Below are 21,182 nucleotides of genomic sequence, written 5' to 3' on the forward strand. Positions count from 1 at the left end.
GTTTGCTGCGTTTGGTTCCACACTTCCATTGTGTTGTATCATTGCACTTCATCTGCTGAACACAGTCACTTTTGACATTTCCAAGTGTCAATCCAATGCCATTTCCTACAAAACAACCTTCCATTTAAGATGGATGTGATTGGTTAAATAACAAACATAATTGAATATTTCTGATTGCATAGGATACCATGTTTCCAGAATAAATGTCTAAAGCTCTGTCTATGCAAAAGGCATCCAAAATGTGACCTCATTATACTGGTAATACCATACACAAAAATATGTCAGTCCTCTTCATATTGTCTGTGGCTGAATCTAGCTGGAGATTTGTTACCAATAAACCACACTTGGTCATATGGGGATGGTTCTGCTTCCTCACTGGACATGACCATTAAATTGATTTTAATCTTTTAGTTTTGTTTTGCTTTATGTAAACCAGGCATACCTTTTAATGCAAGGCCGGCCTAATATGTTTTAAAAAGTGTTTTGGATGCTTCAAAACACCTGTCCTTCTGGTAGCACTATCGTTTATGCACCCATTTATATTTCAGATGTTATCTGTCCAAATGTAGTGTTCCCATGAATGAAGCCAGAACAACACTTGCTGCCATTATCAAACAAATTATTACCCTTGCATGTGGCTTTTATTACCCATATCTATTCATAAAAATCCACCACCAAATGGAAATATCTTCATTCAATGCTGGTATAAAAACCCTAGTATAAGCAAGTTACTTCTTAACTAGAGTGCTGCAGGAAGGAAACAGGAAAGGGCACTGAGCAGCTATCAGAGGGAAAGGGAGGCGCTCAGGTGGAAACAGCTGAGCTCATTCAATTCAGGGGCCCCATTTAGCCTATAAAACCATTCGATTGTTCAATAGTAAATAGTTGCTTATGCAGCCAGAAAACGATAGTAGATACATATAAAATCCTACTTTGACGTGCATATGATTATGGTATCTCTTCATAAATTTTATCCTTGACATACCCATGGTTAATTACCTGGTTATGTGGAAGTAGGCTACTACACGTTTGACAGCAGCGCACCAATCCTCCAAGTGGGTTGTGTTCATGTTTTAAGATTAACATTTAATTGATAATTCATTTTAGACATGATGAGTGCAAGAAATGTTGAACTGTAACCTTATATAGAAGAAAATTACTGCTAATGGCCGTATTCACAAGACCATGTAACTTTAAAGCACGATCACGTGTTCATGTTCAAATCAACGTTCATTTAAGATTCATAGCTACTGTATATAAGAGTGTATGATGCAGACAAGCCATTTCAAAGCAATGTACACAACCTTTTTCGGTCTCAGTTAATTTATAAATCTAGTATGAGCACAATTTCAGAAATTATTTTAATATTAGTTTACACCCAATAACATTTTTGAGCCCCTGGAATTCAAATACAAGAAGGTTTAAAAGGAACTGGCCATGCATGTCACTGTGCAGGCTCTATCTACAATAGCACAACTTGCTCCATAAACGGTTGGTGAGTGAAGGCCATCTGGTGAAGACACGGTCAAATAAGGCATTTATATATTTATAAATAAATATAATAAAGTACAATGGAGTATTAATGGATTCATCAAAGAATCATCGAAAGAGCCCAGCTAAAACCTTCTCTTGGTGTTCCTGTAATACTGCTATGTTAACACATTGTGAGACGGAATGCTGGGAATTGGATCATTTTGCATGGGCCTTGCTTTCAAGCATACTGTAGTGAATTTTTTAGACTTGGCAAGAGATGCTACAGCCACTTCTGCATGACTGGGCAGAAACAGTATCCTCCAGTCCTGGCCATGAAAATGTCAACTAAGGAAATCTTTTTGCAAGAGCAAAATAGTTTGAGTGACCTTTGCTTCTCTTTGCTGATTGCCAACCCTTTTCCAGAGCATTACCAAAACATCGGGGCATAACGAAGTTGGAGAAAAAAACTGTGAAATATACATTTCACAAGAAAAGAGAAACAAATAACACTGCACATGACTGCACAGTGTGCACTCAGTGTAAAAGAGCACCTGGTATCAGTTAAAAAACAATTCAGGTCAAGTGTCAAGTTTTTACTGCCCAACACCCGGTCACTGTTCCGGAGGGTTCTGTACTACCGAAGCAGCTGTGCACTTAAGTCAATACATTACTGTCTGGCTCAGCCACCCCTCCCACATCTGAGATCAGTCTACCAAAGAGGAGATGTAAACCTAGCAGGACTATGGCCCTCCAACACTAAGACTAGTCACTATTCTGACTATACACTGTAGGTCCATGTAAACATCCCTGACCTACAGCCATTCCCCTATTTTCTAGACCCGCACTACTCAACTCCAAGGGGGAGTTGTCACAGGATTAGAAGTTGGATATTTGCACTGGGTAAAACCTAGAACCCGCCCAAATCTGGAACATGGACTGAAGTAAAAAGAGCTGTTCCGGGTTTTCCTCAGTAATTAGTAATCCTGCGTTGTGAAATACCCCCCAGGTTCTGGGGGCTGCTGTGTCTTCAGATATTTGCTCCAACCAGGCACAACACCACCAGATTTCACTAATGAGCTTACTTCCTCAACCAAGCAGGTAAAATATATTTCATTCCTTAATTCCTCAGAAATATTCACTCAGATGAGAGATTAATTGGAACTCTTGTTGTAAAATGTTAACCTTTTTTGGCATAATATCTCAAGAACTGCTGGAGAGCAACAGACACCACATGCGTATTAAAAAATGCTACAGCTTCATTACACAGGCAAAAAAATGCTGTGTTGCTTTATGCAAACCTAACAAATTATACACCATTGGAAATTTAATGTCATTAGCTAAAATGATTTCAATAACATGCCTGTAGTCGGTTCTTTGATGAGCTGAAGTTAAAAGTGAATTTTTTACACACGGATGGGGGTAACGCATTTTCTCTGCAACTATGTTACAAATACTGGTCAGACAGGGTTGTACTTGGTCTCATCGTGTTCGGAAAAGCCTACAGAAAATGTAGATAATAGATTTTCTATGTACAAGTACTTTTGTAGAAGTATACAACGGTGAAACTGACAACAATGATAGTTCCTCCAGAGAAATTAAACAATGGACATTCGATCAATGGTTCTCGGTGAGTTTGCAGATTTTTTGAATGAGAACCTATTATGCATTTGGTCCGCTGGACACCTGAGCAATTACAGATAGCTGTGAAACTATGTGTCTCAAACATTATGGTGCCATGAAATGGAAGGACTATGAATGAACAACGTTGTAATTTCTACATGGTGGAAAAGAATAATAATCTGAAAATGTGCACTTTAACCACATTAATTGTGTGATTCCAAATCTAAAATTGTAGCAAATTAAGACAAAATGGGTCTTTATGTCCCAAACATTATGGACGGCACTGTTTATTTTAATTTCGGAAAAGATTGCAACCATTGAATTGTAATAAGCTGTGTTCTGAATTATACTCATACAATGTACATTCAGTGACCACTAGACCTGTACACCAGCTTGTTCATGCAAATATTTAATTAGCCAATCATGTGGCAGCAACTAAATGCATAAAAGCAGGCAGACGTGGTCAAGAGTGTAAGCTGTTTTTCAGACCAAATCTCAGAATGGGGAAGAAGTGTGATCTTTGTGACTTTGACCGTGGAATGATTGTTGGTGCCAGACAGGGTGGTTTGAGAAGAGTATCTCTGAACACATAATGCTTCAAACCTCTAAATAGATAGGCTACAACAGCAGAATAATTAATTAAAAAATAAGTAATAAATACCTAATAAAGTGCTCATTGTGTGTATATTCTCTGTTAATTACATGAATGTCAATTACACTTGTTAAGTCATATTTCACCAGAATTTAGTGTTTATTAAATTATAGACTGAGACGTGAAATAATTCAAATGAAAATTGAAAGGAAAACATTTTGGAATAACTTCTTCTAATTGACCTAAGAGATCAGATGCAACAAAAAACCACTGAGTGAGGAGTAAGGAATCAATTAATGAATCTGGTAACAAAAGTCAAAAGTGTCAAGAGAATCTGGCCAAACGTATGGCATAGTGGTTAGTGATCTGTGAACTCTAACCTGTTACAAGGAAGATGCAGGTTCAAATCCCATGTCTAGCACTGCAGTTTAACCAGTTATTTGTCCTGAAAGGCTTCAGAAAATATCCAGCTGAGGTAAATCAAAATATTTTAATTCAGTTCAGAAGTTCAGGTTGAATTAGAATGGAACTGACACCAACCCAGATAAACAAACAGAATGTAGGGCTTTTATATATAATTTGAAGCCAATACAAAACTAGGCTTATATCACATCTTGGCCAAAAATGACTGCAATAGACAATAAACCTGTTACAAGGAAGATGCAGGTTCAAATCCCATGTCTAGCACTGCAGTTTAACCAGTTATTTGTCCTGAAAGGCTTCAGAAAATATCCAGCTGAGGTAAATCAAAATATTTTAATTCAGTTCAGAAGTTCAGGTTGAATTAGAATGGAACTGACACCAACCCAGATAAACAAACAGAATGTAGGGCTTTTATATATAATTTGAAGCCAATACAAAACTAGGCTTATATCACATCTTGGCCAAAAATGACTGCAATAGACACCATTTATTTATCCTGACTTCTCTTTTTGTACTACAGCAATTCATGCCCATAGAATAGTAAAAGCTGTCAGTGTGAATGAGTTAATATAAGGTCAGGCTACATGGACAATTAAGCTGTGATAAGACTATAGCCATTTCATGTATAGTCTTAATACTCAGCTAAAATATCTAAAAATAGCCTCATTATTTTCTGTTGTGAAATACTCCAGAGTGCTTAGTAGCACAATTAGGCACGTTATTAGCACAAAGCTGTGTGAGTTATCAGGACAGTGATGCACTGAAAACAAGGCTCTATGCAAAACGTTTTCCGGGTCATTCCATAACACATCAACCAGAGGTGTGGGAGCTGCCCACTCCAATTTTGCTCAAGATTTGTGTAAATGTTCTTTATATATTCAATAAATAACATCCAAAACATTAGCCTCATTTGATTTGTCATCTAGGGATATTGGGGGACTGGTCCCCAGAAAGTCATTCACAAGTGGAAATTGGGGTTTGTGTTGATTTTAGTTTCCAATTATGAACAAAAAAAAAGTTGTATTATTTTATATCAATGTGAAAAGGCTAAAACTAAATACAGAAATGCAAAAGAGGCTTTGCCATTGTTTTAGACCAAAGACTATAATTTGACCACATTTTTGATGTTACTTGTATGTAAATGTACCTGTAAATTGAGGTCCTGTTTGAACTGATCAAGACATGTAAAAATGTATTTGTTATTGCGACAGCATAAATAAGGCTATTATACCATTTTAACTACATAGTTTCATTTTGATAGGAATATTTGACTTAATTTTCCTTGTGGCTGTTCGTAACCAAAATATCTACTAGTCTCGGGAAGTTTGGAAGTCATACACCAAGTGGTGCTGTTGTAGTATGCCATCAAATATTGAAAAATAATATCTTTTTAAGAGCCAATATCTCTAGAATGACAAATCCAATGAGGCTAATGTTTTGCATGTTCTTTATTGAATATATAAAGAACATTTACACAAAGTGTGAGCAAAATTGAAGTTGGCAACTCCCACACCTCTGGTTGATTTTCACAGAATGACCCCTCTTGCAAGACAAGATAGTGTCTGCTAAACCACTAATACCATGCAGTCATCTCAGTACAGCATAAGCACACTAAACATTCACTCACACCATCCAGTTTGAAATGAATGAAGACAAGACATGATGGACAGGTCTGTGCACTGTATTTAAAATACAAGCGGTGTAAAATGCAAATAGTGTATAGAATAGTGTCCTGAACATTCATAAAATATATAAACTTTTGATACATTTAAAAAAAAAATGGCTCTGGGAACTTGAACTTGACTTAAAAAAAAAAAAAAGTATAAACTAATGACAAGGTGAAAAATAAAGTGGGCAGAACACACGGTGCACACAGAGCAATGCAGCAGTTATATGCAACATCGGCAGGAAAGGCATTGAGTGGCGGGTGGGGGTGGGGTTCCAGTACATGTAACAGCTGCAGGAGACCACGCGGTCACAGAATCCCTTAATGCCCACTGGCTCCACAATACTGTCCAAAGTGACCTACACTGGCAGGGATAAAGGGGAACCATTTTTTAAATCTATTACCGTTCCCTCGTCTTCCTAGTTTCCTGTGGAAGGCAGATAGAGCAAGCCAGCATTATTTTAGAGCAATGTTCTATGTTTATGCAGAGGATGCTGGGTAAGTTCCTCCTTAAAATTACTCTTCCTACTCATTTAGTGTCACCAGCGTGAAGTTGGCACCTTTCCTTTCATGAGACCTCTGGAAAGTTCCGGAAAAGTAACCGGGAAAAAAAAACTAAACAAAAAGAATGCTAGCCCCAAACACCCCCCCAAACTGTGCACTACAGAAGCAGCTGAAGGGGAAAAGCATAATTCAGAGACAACGCCGGGAAGATTTTATTGGTGTTCCAGTGAGGGTAGGGGGAGGGGAGGACATCTTTTGCTTAAGCCCTCAGACGGGCACCACCTCAGGGATGAAGTCTCAGGCGTCCGACACCACCCCACCCCACTACATCCACCCATTCTTCCGGCTCTTCAAGTCAATCTTCAAGCCCTGGCTGAGCCTCGTTGCCGTAGAGGCCGTGGGACTCTAGAACTTGGGCTGGTAGAGGGACACCTGTCCGCTGAGGCAGCCGGAGGCCAGCTGGCAGTGGGTGGGGGAGAACTTAGTGGTGAGCACCACGTCACTGTGGGAGTAGACGGAGCGCACCTCGCGCAGGCAGCTGGTGCTGGCCCGCGGACAGTCCGACAGCTCACCGCAGCGCTCGTCGAACGCCAGCAGGCGGACACCGTAGCCGTAGGGCGAGCAGATGAGCCGGCCGTCAGGGCTGAAGCACAGCTCCTTGATGTAGCCCCGGCCCACGTTGGCCTCCTCGATGTAGTGGGTGAGACGGAGGGAGCAGCGCGGGGAGACGGGCGGCCGCGTCGGGGCCCCCTCCTGGAACTCGTACACGCAGGTCCACTGCGGAGGAGACGGGCAGGTTTATCGGTTACCGGTGCATCATCTTTGTAACTCAACTACACGACCCAGCATGCTCTTGAGCTGTGAATCACATCTTAAGCACTGAATCACACCAATAACCAGAAAACACATCGGCTCTCCAGGGTGGGAGATGCGCAACCCCGGACTTGAGTATTACTTCAAAGACCTTTATAACAATTTTGATTTAACGACACTTCACTGATAAACAATCACCTCACTAAACACATGCAGTGTCACATCTGAATATACATTGCAACAAATAAATCTATCTTTGCAAACCAAACCTTTTGGCAAACAATCTCAGAACAAAGCAAGTAAAGTGCTGCCAATTTTCCTGCAGACAGACCAGAAGGACCACAATCATTCAGTAGTTTGAGCAGGCTGGCCATCAATCTGATCTTGATGCAAATCTACAGGGTCAGTTCTCAGAGTGAATAGATATTCAGCGGCTTGTAGGCAGACCTGGGTCAAATACATAATTGTTTTGTACAGAAAAACTTTTCTGTGCTCAATTGATCTTTTTGATCTGTGCTCAATTTTTTTTTTTGTAAGAGTATTTGATGAGTTCCAATACACCATACACGCTCAGGTAAGAGTACAAAAGTATTTGAATCCAAAACAATGACGTATTAGACCCAGGTCTGCCCATAGGCTGCCTGGGTTTATGAAGTGGTTGGCGTGCCCACCTCCTGGTCGTCCATGTTGCTGGAGCAGCGGATGAGCGAGGCCCAGCCCTTGGGGTGCAGTTGCAGGGAGGTGATGCAGTTCCCTCTGTCCTTCTCCCCGGGGATCTCAGGGGTCAGAACCTCCAGGCTGTTCCTTGGAGATCCGCCTGAAGGAAGAGGGCGGGAAAATAACATTTGATTGACCCACACCAGCCCAATCACCCTCAACAGACCTGCTTCCATCTGCCCAGCTTAACCAATCAGCTTCCATCAGCAAGAATCAACCAATTATCCGCTACATTATGTCAACCTATCATTCTCAATGTCGATGCATCAGCCAGTCATTCTCTATCATGCTGAAAAAGGGATCCTCCTCTCACTGGACTGCTTTGTGACTCACTTATAAAGCCTAATTCATACTTATTCACATAATGTTTTCAACAAGTCCCGCTTGACAAAAATGATGTAATTTTAAATGGAAAAAAAAAGATGGTCTTTTTCTCAGTGTTGGGCACCTATATTACTCACCGGATGGGAAGACAACCACAGGGAACACCAAAGTTGTGATCGTTAATATTTTTCTGCTTCCTAATTTGTTTTTCACTTGATGAACATGGAGATGATAGGTGAAAAACTATCAGAAGAAGTGTATGATTCATCTTTGCATGATTATAAAATCTGTCAAAAGCGGGCTCATTCATGGCAAGAGATTGCAGAGACTCTAAATATGTCCTTTCTGGAGAGCAAATCCACGTGCAAAAGCTTTGTGCCAGTGAGTTCATGCTTTGTCTACCCTTGATAACAGACATAACGATTGTACTCACATTGCTAGTATCGCTGGTTACTGTCTAAAGTTGGGATACAACTGTAATCACCTCAAGTGCGCTGTGCAGTCACACGATGTATCGCTGTACGTCATGTCATGTCTCCAGTGTGATAACAGATGGGACCATAGAGCTCAGTCAGATGGACCCTCTGACACCCCAGATTAGCAAAGTCAGTAAGTAACGCCCTCTATGTATGGCTATTATTCAAAATAGTTGTCAGGCCCATGAATGTGCTTTCTTGACATTTCAGGAGACTTTATCGGTATTTTATTGGCAGGATTTCCCCCGATACAGATATATCAACGGAGGCCCAACAGTATATCAGCCAATATTGTCAACCGACCGATATATGGATTGGGCCTTAATTTATTCAAGTGTGCATGTTTGCCATGGCGTCAGCTATATGGATAATATATAAAAATGTAAAATTCGTTAAAATTCGTATATGGTCAGTCTTCAGTGATTCTTCCCTGAAACAGTAGAATGAGAAAGGCACTCACCTTCCCTCTGTGAGGCCTGGGGGTGGACCTTACTGGAGTCGTTGCCATGACGAGGGGTGCCTGCCGACCTTGAGCTGGCGGTGGTGCCTTCTGACGGCGGGAATAAAACCAATAAAAATTTAATCGTGACCTCTCATAGACTAGGACCCAACAGAGATTTAGCTTAATGGGGAGCAGACCCATGCTGCTGCTACCAAGCAAACTAATTTAGACCGTGATTTTATCAATATGATGTGCAATGTTAAGGAGATGTATCTCAAGCTGTGGGACTTGAGAGGTATGTTGAGTCACAGCAGATTTTGTGTGCTGTTGTATCAGCAATTGGGGGAAACATTTGTACATTACACAGCATATCAGATCCAGTCTCTCGATGGTGCTGATAAGTAGCGGTGATAAAGGGAGATAGACATGTGCAGAGCAAGCAAATACTGTATATAAAACTGTAAGAGATTAGGATTATCCTCACACTGCTCATGAATGCTTCCAGTCAGTAATGCAGAGACAACGTCTCAACCAGCAGGTCCTAACGTTAATGACCTGCCGGTCGTAACGTTTTCTCTTTATTAGTAATAAATAATCCTTATCTCTTATAAGTAGCTGAGGCAACACAACCCACTAAATTACACAAACAACCAGGCTTCTCCCTGGGGTGGAGAAAGAGGTGGAGAAAGACTTGAATATCCATCACAGGCCCTAACATAAAGGCCCGAGTGTGATGAATCGCAGACGGGCGGGCCGACCCTTACCCGAGTTGAGGGTGGATCGGCGAGCCCGCAGGATGCGGTAGCTGCCCACCTCCAGGGACTGGGTCAGGTCCAGCTCGTGCAGAATCAGCAGGTAGCCGGAGGAGGTGGAGATGAGCATCTTGGAGCAGTCAGGCGTCAGCCGCATTCTCATTAGGTAACGGGTGTGAAAGAACTTCTTGTGCGGGCAGCCGTCCTCTGTGAACCTGCACAGGAGGGAGGGAGATTGTAAAAACAGCAACAGCAAAAGAAGGAAGAAATGGTTCCAAAGGCTAGATCAATTATCAAAAGAATGATGTAATAATCATTCCATAGCCCAGTGGAGCGGTGCAGTTTGGAGTCATATCATAAATAAACCTGTAAAAAGCACTGTTTATAAATTATGTGAGAGGTGACCAATGTAGACCTGAGCAGAAACTGTGCGTCTTTAAAAATGAGCTAGCGGGGAAGATGACTTGATGGGGATTGCATGTGTGAAAATATAGTGGGTTATGTTTTGTGAAAAATGAAAGCACATTTGTATGCATTATGAAAGGAGGAGATCTGTCTGTGGTGAAACCATCTGTCGTGAATGATTAGTGAAATAGTTTCTTATTACTTTTCTGTTATATCCATTCTACCTTCACTTTACACCTTGCTCCCCCTCTATAGCCGGGTTCCTCCCAAGATTTCTTCCCAACAGTGATTATTATTCTTTTTTTTTAACCTTTTGTGCTTGCTATTTGGGTGTATTTTGGTGGTGCCCCTTCTATTATTCTGTAAAGCAACTTTGTGACTGTATAGCACTTTTTACTAAAGACTAATAAAATGTAATTGAATTGAACTAAAAAGCCAATATTCCGTCTCTCACCGGTTGGTGTCCCAGGTGATGACATTTCCATCAAAGCCAGAAGTGACCAGGAGTCGAGTGTTCGTGTCATACTCGATGTTCTTCACCCAGCTGGTGTGCCCATGCAGCGAGCACACCTTGGAATTCATCTTCCGTAAATCCCACAATGCAATGGTGGTGTCATCTGAGCAAGTGGCAAACAGCCGATTGTCCAGAAATCTAATAATACAAGAAGGTAAAGCCTCATTAAAAAATGCTTGCAATTTGACAACATGATAGTGAGGCAGGAAATCAAATGAAATGTTCCTATCTTTGACTTACAAGTAAATACAAACATTACACATTTTATTCACAAACTCAGGCTAGTAAATCAGACTGCAGTTAGTCAAAGTTAAGCGCAAATTGATTGAATCCCACCAAAGTATTCCCTGCAGGTTGTGTGTGACAAAGAAAACAACAACATAAAAACCACAAAAAGAGAGTGGTGTAGGCAAAGACCAAAACAAATTAGCACCTGCAATGAAACCAGATACAATTTTCATTAAAGCAGTTCCAACAAAGCCTGCCACAACAGCCACCAATTAGCTGCTATTACTGTTGTTGGAGACAGTATTCAAAGCCTACAGTAGCAGCTAAGCACACCATCCAAGATAACCTGAGATAAAAAAATAAGGTCAGAATCTTAGTCCAGGAGTGACATGTTGAAGGCAGACAAATCAGATAAATCACTTTGGCTTACTTCACCTGCAATGGAAAAGGCCAGGTAGATCACTTCACTGGGCAAACCCACCTGATGTTATTGACGCAGTCTTCGTGTGCCTCCACCAGGGTTTTGATGTGTGTGGAGGAGATGGGATCGAAGAGCAGGACCTCTGTCTGCTCGCAAGCCACCGTCAGCACAGACCTAGAGGACAGAAAAGATACCTCCAGTTCCCTTCAGGTAGATATCTGGGGTAATATTCAGATCTATGCAATTTTAACATTTTGCTGTTGCAGAACCTGTCGTTGATTTACCTGAGCACTCCTTGAGCAAGAGCTAATAACTACAAAAGCGAATTACTTTCGCAAGACTTGTGTCTTATTTTTGTTCTGTGTGTATACAGTACTTTTTTTATTGTAGTTACCTGGCTCCACATACCTGTAGTAATATATCTTTGCTATTGGAAATTGTTACAATTTTAAAAGGGAATTAATATTTCTGTTTCTATACAGTGAAACCAAGCCATCATCCCAAACCTACAATGCAAGAGTACCAATTACCAAACCCGTAAAGAAAAAGCCTTCTGCTGGTATGAAGGCATAGTTATATATTATGGGCAATTTATCAATATAACACTGATGGACCAAGGGTTAACGAGGTCATTCTGGTTACCATAATCTGCTATCTACATTGATGGCAATGAGAGAAGGTGAGTGTGTAATCTTATAGAGTATGTATGTTCTCATAAGAAAGCACCCATAAATGCATGTTCGGTATATACAAATATATATATATATACATATGATTAGATTATATGTTCGTTAGTGTGCCTTGCCAACCTTATTACCGTTCTGACCTTCTACCAATAGGCTGTATGGGTCTTTCAAGGCTTTTTATGGGCGCAATCGTTATATATTCACAGAAGTATTCCGGCTCTGCATAGTATAGTTAACTAACAATACTGTTTTAGTGGAGTAGCATACACTCTGGTCTGAATGTTTTTCGTCAGGTCCGGAACTGTAGCTAATATAAGTCATGCGATTCACTGTAAATCGCTTAAATTGCAGTGGAATGTCTGCCCAATATATGTGATGCATGCCAATGTTCGCGCCTGGCACATACGAAACGGGGGTAAACAAGGTCTGGGGACATGTTACATAAGACCTTCAAAGTAAGTATACTCAATTCGTTCTTAAAGGAAATGTCACACTACTGGTTTTATGACATAGCCCATACGTGGATATTTTCTATTGTGTCCATTTACCCCGAAATTGTTCGCATTTCGGCATCTTAGCTAACGTGTCTTACCCATCCGGCGAGTACTCTAAATTGAACACTGCACCGTGAGTTTGGGTGCTTATGTTGACGGAATCCGCAGCAGGGTTCATTGAACTGTACAAACTCGTCATTGTCCGGAAGTTATCCCGAGCCGGGTCCACAAAAGGTCCTGTTCCAATTGTCCTTTTTCGAAGCCATCGGAACACATAATTACCGATGCCACTGGCCGAACCTTCTGTTCTGAGCTCCGATGCACTGGTTGACTTTGCTTTAGAATCTTTTGTAAACTCCGGTCTGGTGCTATTCTGTTCGGGGTCAGCGTTGTGCCTGTCCCGTAAAGGAACTGTCCCTTGCAGCCGGGTGTCCGCTTCCTCGTCAAATTGCTCATTGTCCAGGCCTTCCCTGGATATGTTGTTACTCGGCCTGTCTGCCTCAGTTTCATCAGCATTTTCGCTGTCGCTTTGACGACTCGTGCTCATTCTGTGCGTATTCTGCAGTATATTCACTGTCGTCTTCGCGCCTGCGCTATACCCTTCCACGCACGACTCCGCTTTGGTCGCTTAGCTACACCAGGTAAAATGCCACATGCCCGGGTCTGCTTGCATTATGGTTTACTTCAAAGAAAAGGCCCGCATACACCGATCCGCGTACCGTCTCCGCGGCCTGTTGTCAGGGGCGTGTCGAAACAAAGGAACGCTGCAACACAAAACGCTCCTAGTGGTGACTTTCTCAAAGCATGCAAAACAGTCAACGACACATTTCCGCTTCCTCTCCCCACCCCGAGCATGGGCACGAGGAAAGCAAAGCAATGCATGAAGTATTCTGCTTGCATCCCATATATTTCATTATATATAATATTTCGTTTGTTTGCTAGAAATACAAACCGCCTGGTTAGCTGAGACAATCGTCTCTTGTCTCTTATGTACATATTCAGCTATACTGATTAACCGGCTACAAGATTCTCCATCCGGAGAATTATGATTATGCAGAAATGTCTGTTCCACTTGTCACACACTTCCCACTTGTAAGAAGGTCCTAAAGTAGTTTCAAAAGACAATGACAGATCTCATTTATCCTGAGATGCTCTGTTTTTAACAATATTGTAAGTTGTCCCACTTCACTGACCTCCTGAAGCAATTTTTAAGATGATGCCTTAAGACTGCATTGAAACTGCACCAGCAGTTCCCAGTGGGAAGATACATTCTTAATTTCTATATGAACATAACCTTTGTCATTTCACATAAAACATAAAAATGTTATCCCCCACTAGCCATTGAAACTTTTTTATATGGTCACTTCCTAATTAAACACTGTTCAGCATACTTAAATGTGTGATTGCATTACACATCCGGGACTTGAGTAATAAGGCAGCAATGAATGTCTCACTAAAGTAGTGTTTCCTAACCCTGTTCCCAGAGATCAACTGTCTTGTAGGTTTTCATTCCAACCCTAACAAAGCACACCTCATTCAGCAGGTAAATATCTCATTGAACAGCTAATTAGAAGAATCAGGTGTGCCAAATTAGTTTTGAAATGAAAATCTACAGGGTAATCTCCAGGAACAGGAGTGGGAAACATTATCAGCTAAAAGTTACAACTACAAAGACTTTCTGGAATTAAAAGCAACAAGCCTTAAGTTCAAAGTATGGGAGAACTTTTTGCACTTTGTACCACTGACAGCCAAGTGCATGGGCGCACTAGCATTCACAGACCCGTCTTGTATCAACAGTTGCACAAGATCTAGACACAACAAACAGATGTCTAGCATACAGCAATGTGCAGATATCTGGGTACACCAGGTCAAAAAGCCTTTTGCAATTCATATCAAAGTGAACAGAAGTGAACTTGACCTCTAAATGGTAGGTTAAACAAGACACAATTCAATATATTTTAAAGCAAGATTACTTTTTTTTTCCGTTTCAAAATAATAAAAAAGGAAAAAGGCCCTGTGCAGTACTTTAACTAAAACAGCTTGTAAATGCTTCCTGTAGCCAGCTAAGCCTTTAAATTCTTGCTCTTGGAATTTTGAAAATTAGCCTCTCGAATTTCTTAATATTTGGTGGAATCCATTCTTCCTTCCACTTGCACAATATTTCCTGTGCCCCCAGCTGCCACACAACCCCAAAGCATGATTGATCCACCTCCATGGTTAATAGCTGGCAAAGTTGGCTTTACCTTCTTTGGTGGCCAAAAAGTTTTGGTTTTGTCAGTCCAAAGCACATTGTACCAAAAGACTTCAGGCTTCTTTTTCGCATACTTGAGAAGCTTAATTTTGTGCTGAGGTTTGTGCTTTCTAGCAACTCTATTGTTGTCTTGTGAACAGCTAGACCGGTGTCTGCTACTCTGTTTTTGTAGCTCTTTGGCAGTGATGTGTGGGTTCTTCTGAATATTTCTCCTTAGACAACTAGAGGAACCCATGGTTGTTAACACCAGACAGAACAGCCACTGCATTTGGTTATTTTTAGAAGGCATAGTTCAGAATAAAAAGTTCAGCTGTGGAATTATACTTACCTGACTCATTGAAGCCCTAACAAGTAAATCACCTGGGTCTGGGCCTTAGTAATCATCTTTTTAAAAAGCAAGAAATAATAATCAAAAAAGGGTTCCCAAAATTTTGCACATGGCCATTTTAGCATTTATAAACAGTAAAAAATGAAAATAAAAAGCAATCTTGCTTTAGAATTTGCAGAAAGGTCTAACTCTGTACCGTTTAGAATTCAGGTTTCCTTTCGACCATGTAGAGTTTCAATATAAAGCAGGGGTGCCCACATGTTTGCACCCCACTGTAAATTGTAAATGTACAGTGTACATACATTACACTGCCCTTGCACACTATCCCTGTTACACAACATAAACCAGATACTGACCAGATATCTAGACTGTGCCTGACTAGACACCAAGCACATTGACACGGCAGTTTATCAATTCTACATATTTTCAAAACTTACAAAGTGCTACGAAAAGGACAAGCACAAGTCAGTTAATTAAATCCTTTAATTTCGGGTCAGTAGGATCTCAGTACAGGGAAATTGGCATTTGGAAGGGGTGGAGAGGATTCAGAGCATGTCTCTGGAGCCGGGGCTGGGGTTATCTTTCATCATGTTGGCATAGACCGTCCTGTACACGCCCAGCACATCGCGGGCAGAGGGCCGGCTGGCCGGATCCTTCCTCTTGCACTGGCTGTGGATCTGAAAGAGGTGGAAATGGGCCACGTCTCCGCCCGGCACCCTCCCCAGCAGGAAGCGCGCCACTTCCGGAACCTTCCACACATCCGTCTTCTCGTCATACCCGGGCATGAGCTCGTCTGAGAAGGGCATGCCCTCACCGTGGGGCCACAGCTGCTCGGGGGCCACAAACTCGCCCTGGAGCTCCCGGCTGCCGCACTTGACCAGTCCGCCCCGGGCCCTCTCCACGGCTGGCAGGGCGTCCAGGTCGTTGGCCACCAGGTGGAAGTCGCTGGTCAGCAGGAACTGGGAGAGGGTCTTGCCCAGGTCGTTGGAGTCACACATGACACGCGTGCCCACAGGGCTGTTGTGGAGGTAATGCAGGGCCGAGACGTACTCCAGGGCCAGGCGCAGGCGGGTCTGCCAGGTGTCCAGCTTGCGGTACTTCTCCTGCTCCAGCACAGAGTCCAGGTTGAGCAGAGAGCCCAGCGGATGGTACTCAGTGACGAAAGTGTGGTCTTCCACACACAACCCAACCAGGAGCACCACGTGGGGGCCTTGCAGTGCTTGCAGCATGGCCAACCCGTGCAGAAAATCCTCTTGGTACTCCAGCGTCGACAGCTTGGACACCGCCACTTTGTGGCCCTTCCATTCAGACAGGAAGACCTGTTATAACATTTAAAAAATGCTTATCACTGTGTAGATGGTATTTCAAGAGAACGCCATAAATGAGCAAACTGAACCTCATAAATGAGAACAAAAAGAATAAACCAAAGAGTCATTCAGCTGTCAAACAGAACAGTCTATCTAATCTCAACCAATAAAGGGAATGAGCCTTAGGGAAAAATACATCTAATCAAAGAAAGATCCTTAAATCTGGTCCTGGTCCCACATCAGTTACAATTTAACAGACCCTCTGATGCAGAGACTTTGCATTAATAGTGTACACCTAAAGTGGAAGTGAGAACAAGATATCACAATAACTGCTGGTATAAGTATTCTATAAACTTGCTATCAGCATGTAGTGAGCACAGTGAAGCCTATAGTTAAACAAAGGCAAACAGGTATTATGTGCCCTCAGGGTAAAGGCTGAGAAAACCTGATGTACAGTACAAAGACAGATCAAAGCTGCTTAAGGGTTTCTTAAACGTAGGAACACATAAAATATGAGGGCTGTCCTGGTAGAAGTCTTTAAACAATATGTCATACCTGCTTCACAGCTCCCTGGCCAATCATCTTTAACTTGCGCACCTCCATGCGCACAGCAGGGCACTGTAGCCAGGGAGAACAATTCTTCATGGTGCCCATTTTGAAGTGTCTCGGCGGACAGTCACCATGGGGAGACACGTGCGTCTCACTGATCTGGTACAGGGACTCGATGTAAAAGTAGATGAGGACATTGGCGAATAGCAGTGCGCCCAAACACACCAGCACAATGGGCACACTCCGACTGGCACTGCTCACGCCCTTCGCCATCGTGGTGGCATCGTCACCTGATTAACACACGCAGACTAAGACACAAACCTTAGTTTAGGCATTTATCTATGCATGTAGCATACACTCTAGCCACGTTCGACACAGACATTACTGTAACGTTAACGTTAGCAACCTAGATGCCATGTCATATTCTGGCTACATGCATAGTTTCACCAGCTGTTGTAAAACACCTTATGTAGGCTAAACATAGTTAATCAGTTAGCCAGAATACACCAAGTCCTTATTGCTTTAAAGATCACCAGCGAATTAACGTTAAAAGACACAAATCGTGATAAAATCGAAATGCTGGTCTCTAGAAACTGAAATGAAACATCTATGAAATGAAATAATAGCAGTAAGCTATAAAACAAGTAAGCCTAGTTTAAAAGTGTGTATAGTCTGACATCTAACGTCAATACGTTCTTAATACGGTTAACCTAGCGAAAAAGCTACGTTACGGTTCATATTTTAGGCCATTTATTTTAACTTTAAGTTACTCTACTTGTAGCCGTATGGGACAAGCAGACAAATTACACTGGCACCTTTAGTAACTTAGCTAACGTTAATCCTTAGATAAACGCTTCCTGCTTAATACACACACGCATGTTGTTCTGTTTTCCATAACCACGTTCTTACTTTTATACCAGCATTATAGGCAGGATAGTGCTAGTCTTCTCAAAACTCATGAAATTGGAAAGCAGCTCCATACTCAACTTTACAATTATCAGCGTTCCGCAATCGCAGTTGCTTTCAGGAAAAAACTGAACGTTACTCTTCTTATTTTTGTTGTTTTGCGGCAGTTGTCATACAACTTTGTGGTGCATTACCGCCACCTTCTGCTCCGGAGTGTGGATCAGAGACTACATTAACTTGCCCTATAAATAAATTACCAATATTCCCGTTATTAATCATCTTTATATTTAAATTTTTTGTGCATTCCAAAATCCTAAGAAATAAGAGTCTCTCTTAAAAAGGTGCACGAAACTCGATGTATTCCACTTCACCCAATATTCTCTTTAATGTAAATACTTGGTTCGTTTTCCCCTCAATTTAGCCCTCATCACCTGAGTTTCATACTCCCTACACACCATAATTACAGGTTCCACCGACTCCTCTTGTTCACACTGTGTGGTGTTTTGCTGCTATTTTCGTGTTTTGTTTAATACATGTCACAGCCGTAATCTAGTCAATACCACTCTCTTCTATTACCATTAAAACATTTTGTCTTGATACTTCTTTAAATTTCTATTTTTTATTTTTTTTGCCACATTTGATTTGCTCTCAGGCGGCACGGATGGTGCAGTGGGTAGCCCTGCCGCCTCACAGCAAGGAGGTCTTGGGTTCGAATCCCCGTCGGCCAGGGCCTCTCTGTGGGGAGTTTGCATGTTCTCCCCGTGTCTGTGTGGGTTTCCTCCGGGTACTCCGGTTTCCTCCCACAGTCCAAAGAAATGCAGGTTAGGCTGATTGGAAAGTCTAAATTGCCCGTAGGTATGAGTGTGTGAGTGAATGGTGTGTGTGCCCTGCGATGGACTGGCGATCTGTCCAGGGTGTATTCCTGCCTTTCGCCCGATGTATGCTGGGATAGGCTCCTGCGACCCTGTTCAGGATAAGCGGGTTAGGTTAATGAATGAATGAATGAATGAATGAATGAATAAATTAATGAATTAATGATTTGCTCTCATTTAAAATTTCTCAACCGGAAGCAATTCTTAAGCAAAAACGTATTCCACTGAACTCGATCGTCGACCATGTTCTTTTTGTCTCCATCTCGTGGCGATTTGTGAAAAAGTCCCTTGTGTTTTCTTGATTTTATTAAAATGAGACTTCCATAGTTGGCTCATGCTTTCCATGACCGGAAATTTACCGTTCCCTTTTAATTAAATAATTTAGCCTAAATGTCAAATCTGCAAATTTGTCGCTTCAGAGACAGGTTACAACCGAATTTATTGTAAACAACTAATTATATCAAGCAACTTTACTGTTCATTACAGGCTTATTCATGACTTAAACCAAAATATATATATTGAAAACATTATGAATGCATGAAGTAGGTAAAGTATTAAATATGAATTAATAATGAAATGGAAGATGGCACTACTCTCAAGCTTATAGCCCATAGCCTAACCTTTGGAAGGCCAAGTTTAGTCCTTAACGTGACGTTCGTAAGAGCCTACTTCGTCCAAAATTGCCTTTGTGTCATTTTCTTTCAGTGCTGCCGTTTCTTGTGTGTGTATGTAATACATTTGTGAATTAAATTAACGAATTAACTATACAACTGTTTCACAGCTCTACTGTCTTGCATCCATTCTCATACACAGGCCCATCACAGGCTCTGCTGGTTTGTGTAAGTGAAGTGAGTTAACTGTGTAATCAACTGCTTTTATTGATTAATCAAGTGCAGAGTATCAACAAAGATAGCAGATCATATGGCACTCCAGGACTAGGACCAGGATTGCAGCTAAAATTGAAGTAGAAAAATGGAGGTACTGAAGCAGGTTAGGGTGTCAGCAAAGTCAATTACAGTGCATCTAAATAAGCAAAGGACAGTAGCACTGGTGAAAGGAAATGGGGTGCGTCTGGTGTGATTTTCTAACTGCTGCCAGTTCTTCTGTTTCTCTTTTCCTAGTTCCAAGGGAATTCTCTTATTCAGTAAAACATTATGGCTTTTGTAATGTATTGTCAATGTATATGCAATGCTCAAAACATAAAAGCACAATTTTATGTGTATTATGTGGAAGAGTAATGATTCACTGCCAGTTTTTGGGAAGGTCATGTGGTTTTATGTATATATATACATACATATATATATATATATATATATATATATATATATATATATATATTTTTTTTTTTTTTTTTTTTAAAGGAAAGCAGACAGACTTCCTCTATGTGCATGTTTCGACTTGATTCAGACAGGAATAAAGTGGATTATGTTAAGAGATGGAATCATGGTACAGAAAGTCCTTGACTGTGGAATAATTGTTGGTGCCAAACAGGGTGGTTTGAGCAGAACTCAAAAATAAGTCTCATAAATGCATTATAAAGTGCTCACTGAGTATGTATTAAGTCTCCTGCTGCTATATCCTATCCACTTAGAGGTTTGACGCGTTGTGTGTTCAGAGATGCTATTCTGTATACCACTGTTGTAATGTGTGGTTATTTGCGTTGCTGTCACCTTCCTGTCAGCTTTGACCAGTCTGGCCCATCTCCTCTTACCTCCCTCATTAACAATGCGTTTCTGCCCAAAGAACTGCTGCTCTCTGGATGTTCTTGGCACCATTCTCTGCAAACTAAAGACTGTTGTGCAAAATTCCAGGAGATCAGCAGTTTCTGTGAAACCACTCTGTCTGGCACTAACAATCATCCCTCAGTCAAAGTAATCTAGATCACATTTCTTCCCCATTCTGACATTTGGTCAGAAAAACAGCTGAACCTCCTGCATGCTTTTATGCATATAGTGACTGCCACACGATTGGCTGATTAACTATTTGCATTAACAAGCTGGTGTTCAGGTCTACCTAATAAATTGGTCACATATATAGTGTATATATTACTATGAAAATGAGCTGATGATTAAGACAGTGACTGGGAGAGTTATAGTAATTAAAATATAATTAATACAGAATTAAAAATGCTTACTCATGCCCTTTAATATAAGAGGAAATATGAAATATTAATTAAATTAATGGCTTTCTTACAAACACCACAAAAAGTGATCTGAGAAGGAACCCAGGACCTGTCTTTGGCATGAATGGCCCAGCCAATTAATTTCCAGTTACTTCAAAATGGCAACCAAAAAGCAACACAAAATATTAGCCGAATCTTTTTGTAATATATACCCACCCTTTATACATGACATGTGTATCACTATTAGTTTATTAATATATTAATAAAACAGGAGAAAAAAAAAGAATCAAACAGAAA

General features: G+C 41.2%; 2 protein-coding genes across 5 annotated transcripts; both read right to left on the reverse strand.

Annotated features, from left to right (window-relative positions):
• Window positions 1-4,498: 4,498 nt before the first annotated feature.
• Window positions 4,499-13,369, reverse strand: wdr32 (WD repeat domain 32). The gene is made up of 7 exons (XM_061245514.1): window positions 12,649-13,369; window positions 11,431-11,544; window positions 10,662-10,859; window positions 9,815-10,017; window positions 9,069-9,158; window positions 7,763-7,908; window positions 4,499-7,055 (listed from the first exon to the last, which is right to left on the reverse strand). Exons 1-7 carry the CDS (start codon window positions 13,095-13,097, stop codon window positions 6,684-6,686), a joined length of 1,572 nt encoding a protein of 523 aa, XP_061101498.1. The 5' UTR covers window positions 13,098-13,369; the 3' UTR covers window positions 4,499-6,683.
• Window positions 13,370-15,594: 2,225 nt separating this feature from the next.
• Window positions 15,595-18,097, reverse strand: pomk (protein O-mannose kinase). Of its 4 annotated transcripts, none has more exons than XM_061246209.1 (3): window positions 17,973-18,097; window positions 16,992-17,293; window positions 15,595-16,448 (listed from the first exon to the last, which is right to left on the reverse strand). In XM_061246209.1, exons 2-3 carry the CDS (start codon window positions 17,256-17,258, stop codon window positions 15,675-15,677), a joined length of 1,041 nt encoding a protein of 346 aa, XP_061102193.1. In that variant the 5' UTR covers window positions 17,259-17,293; window positions 17,973-18,097; the 3' UTR covers window positions 15,595-15,674. The 4 variants fall into 4 exon arrangements, with proteins under 4 accessions (XP_061102193.1, XP_061102197.1, XP_061102194.1 ...); XM_061246213.1 differs by having other exon boundaries at window positions 16,992-17,275; window positions 17,973-18,087; XM_061246210.1 differs by having other exon boundaries at window positions 17,895-18,020.
• Between the last annotated feature and the right edge of the window lie 3,085 nt (window positions 18,098-21,182).

This window comes from Conger conger, chromosome 6 (genome assembly GCF_963514075.1).
Source record: "Conger conger chromosome 6, fConCon1.1, whole genome shotgun sequence".
NCBI classification, from domain to species: domain Eukaryota; kingdom Metazoa; phylum Chordata; class Actinopteri; order Anguilliformes; family Congridae; genus Conger; species Conger conger.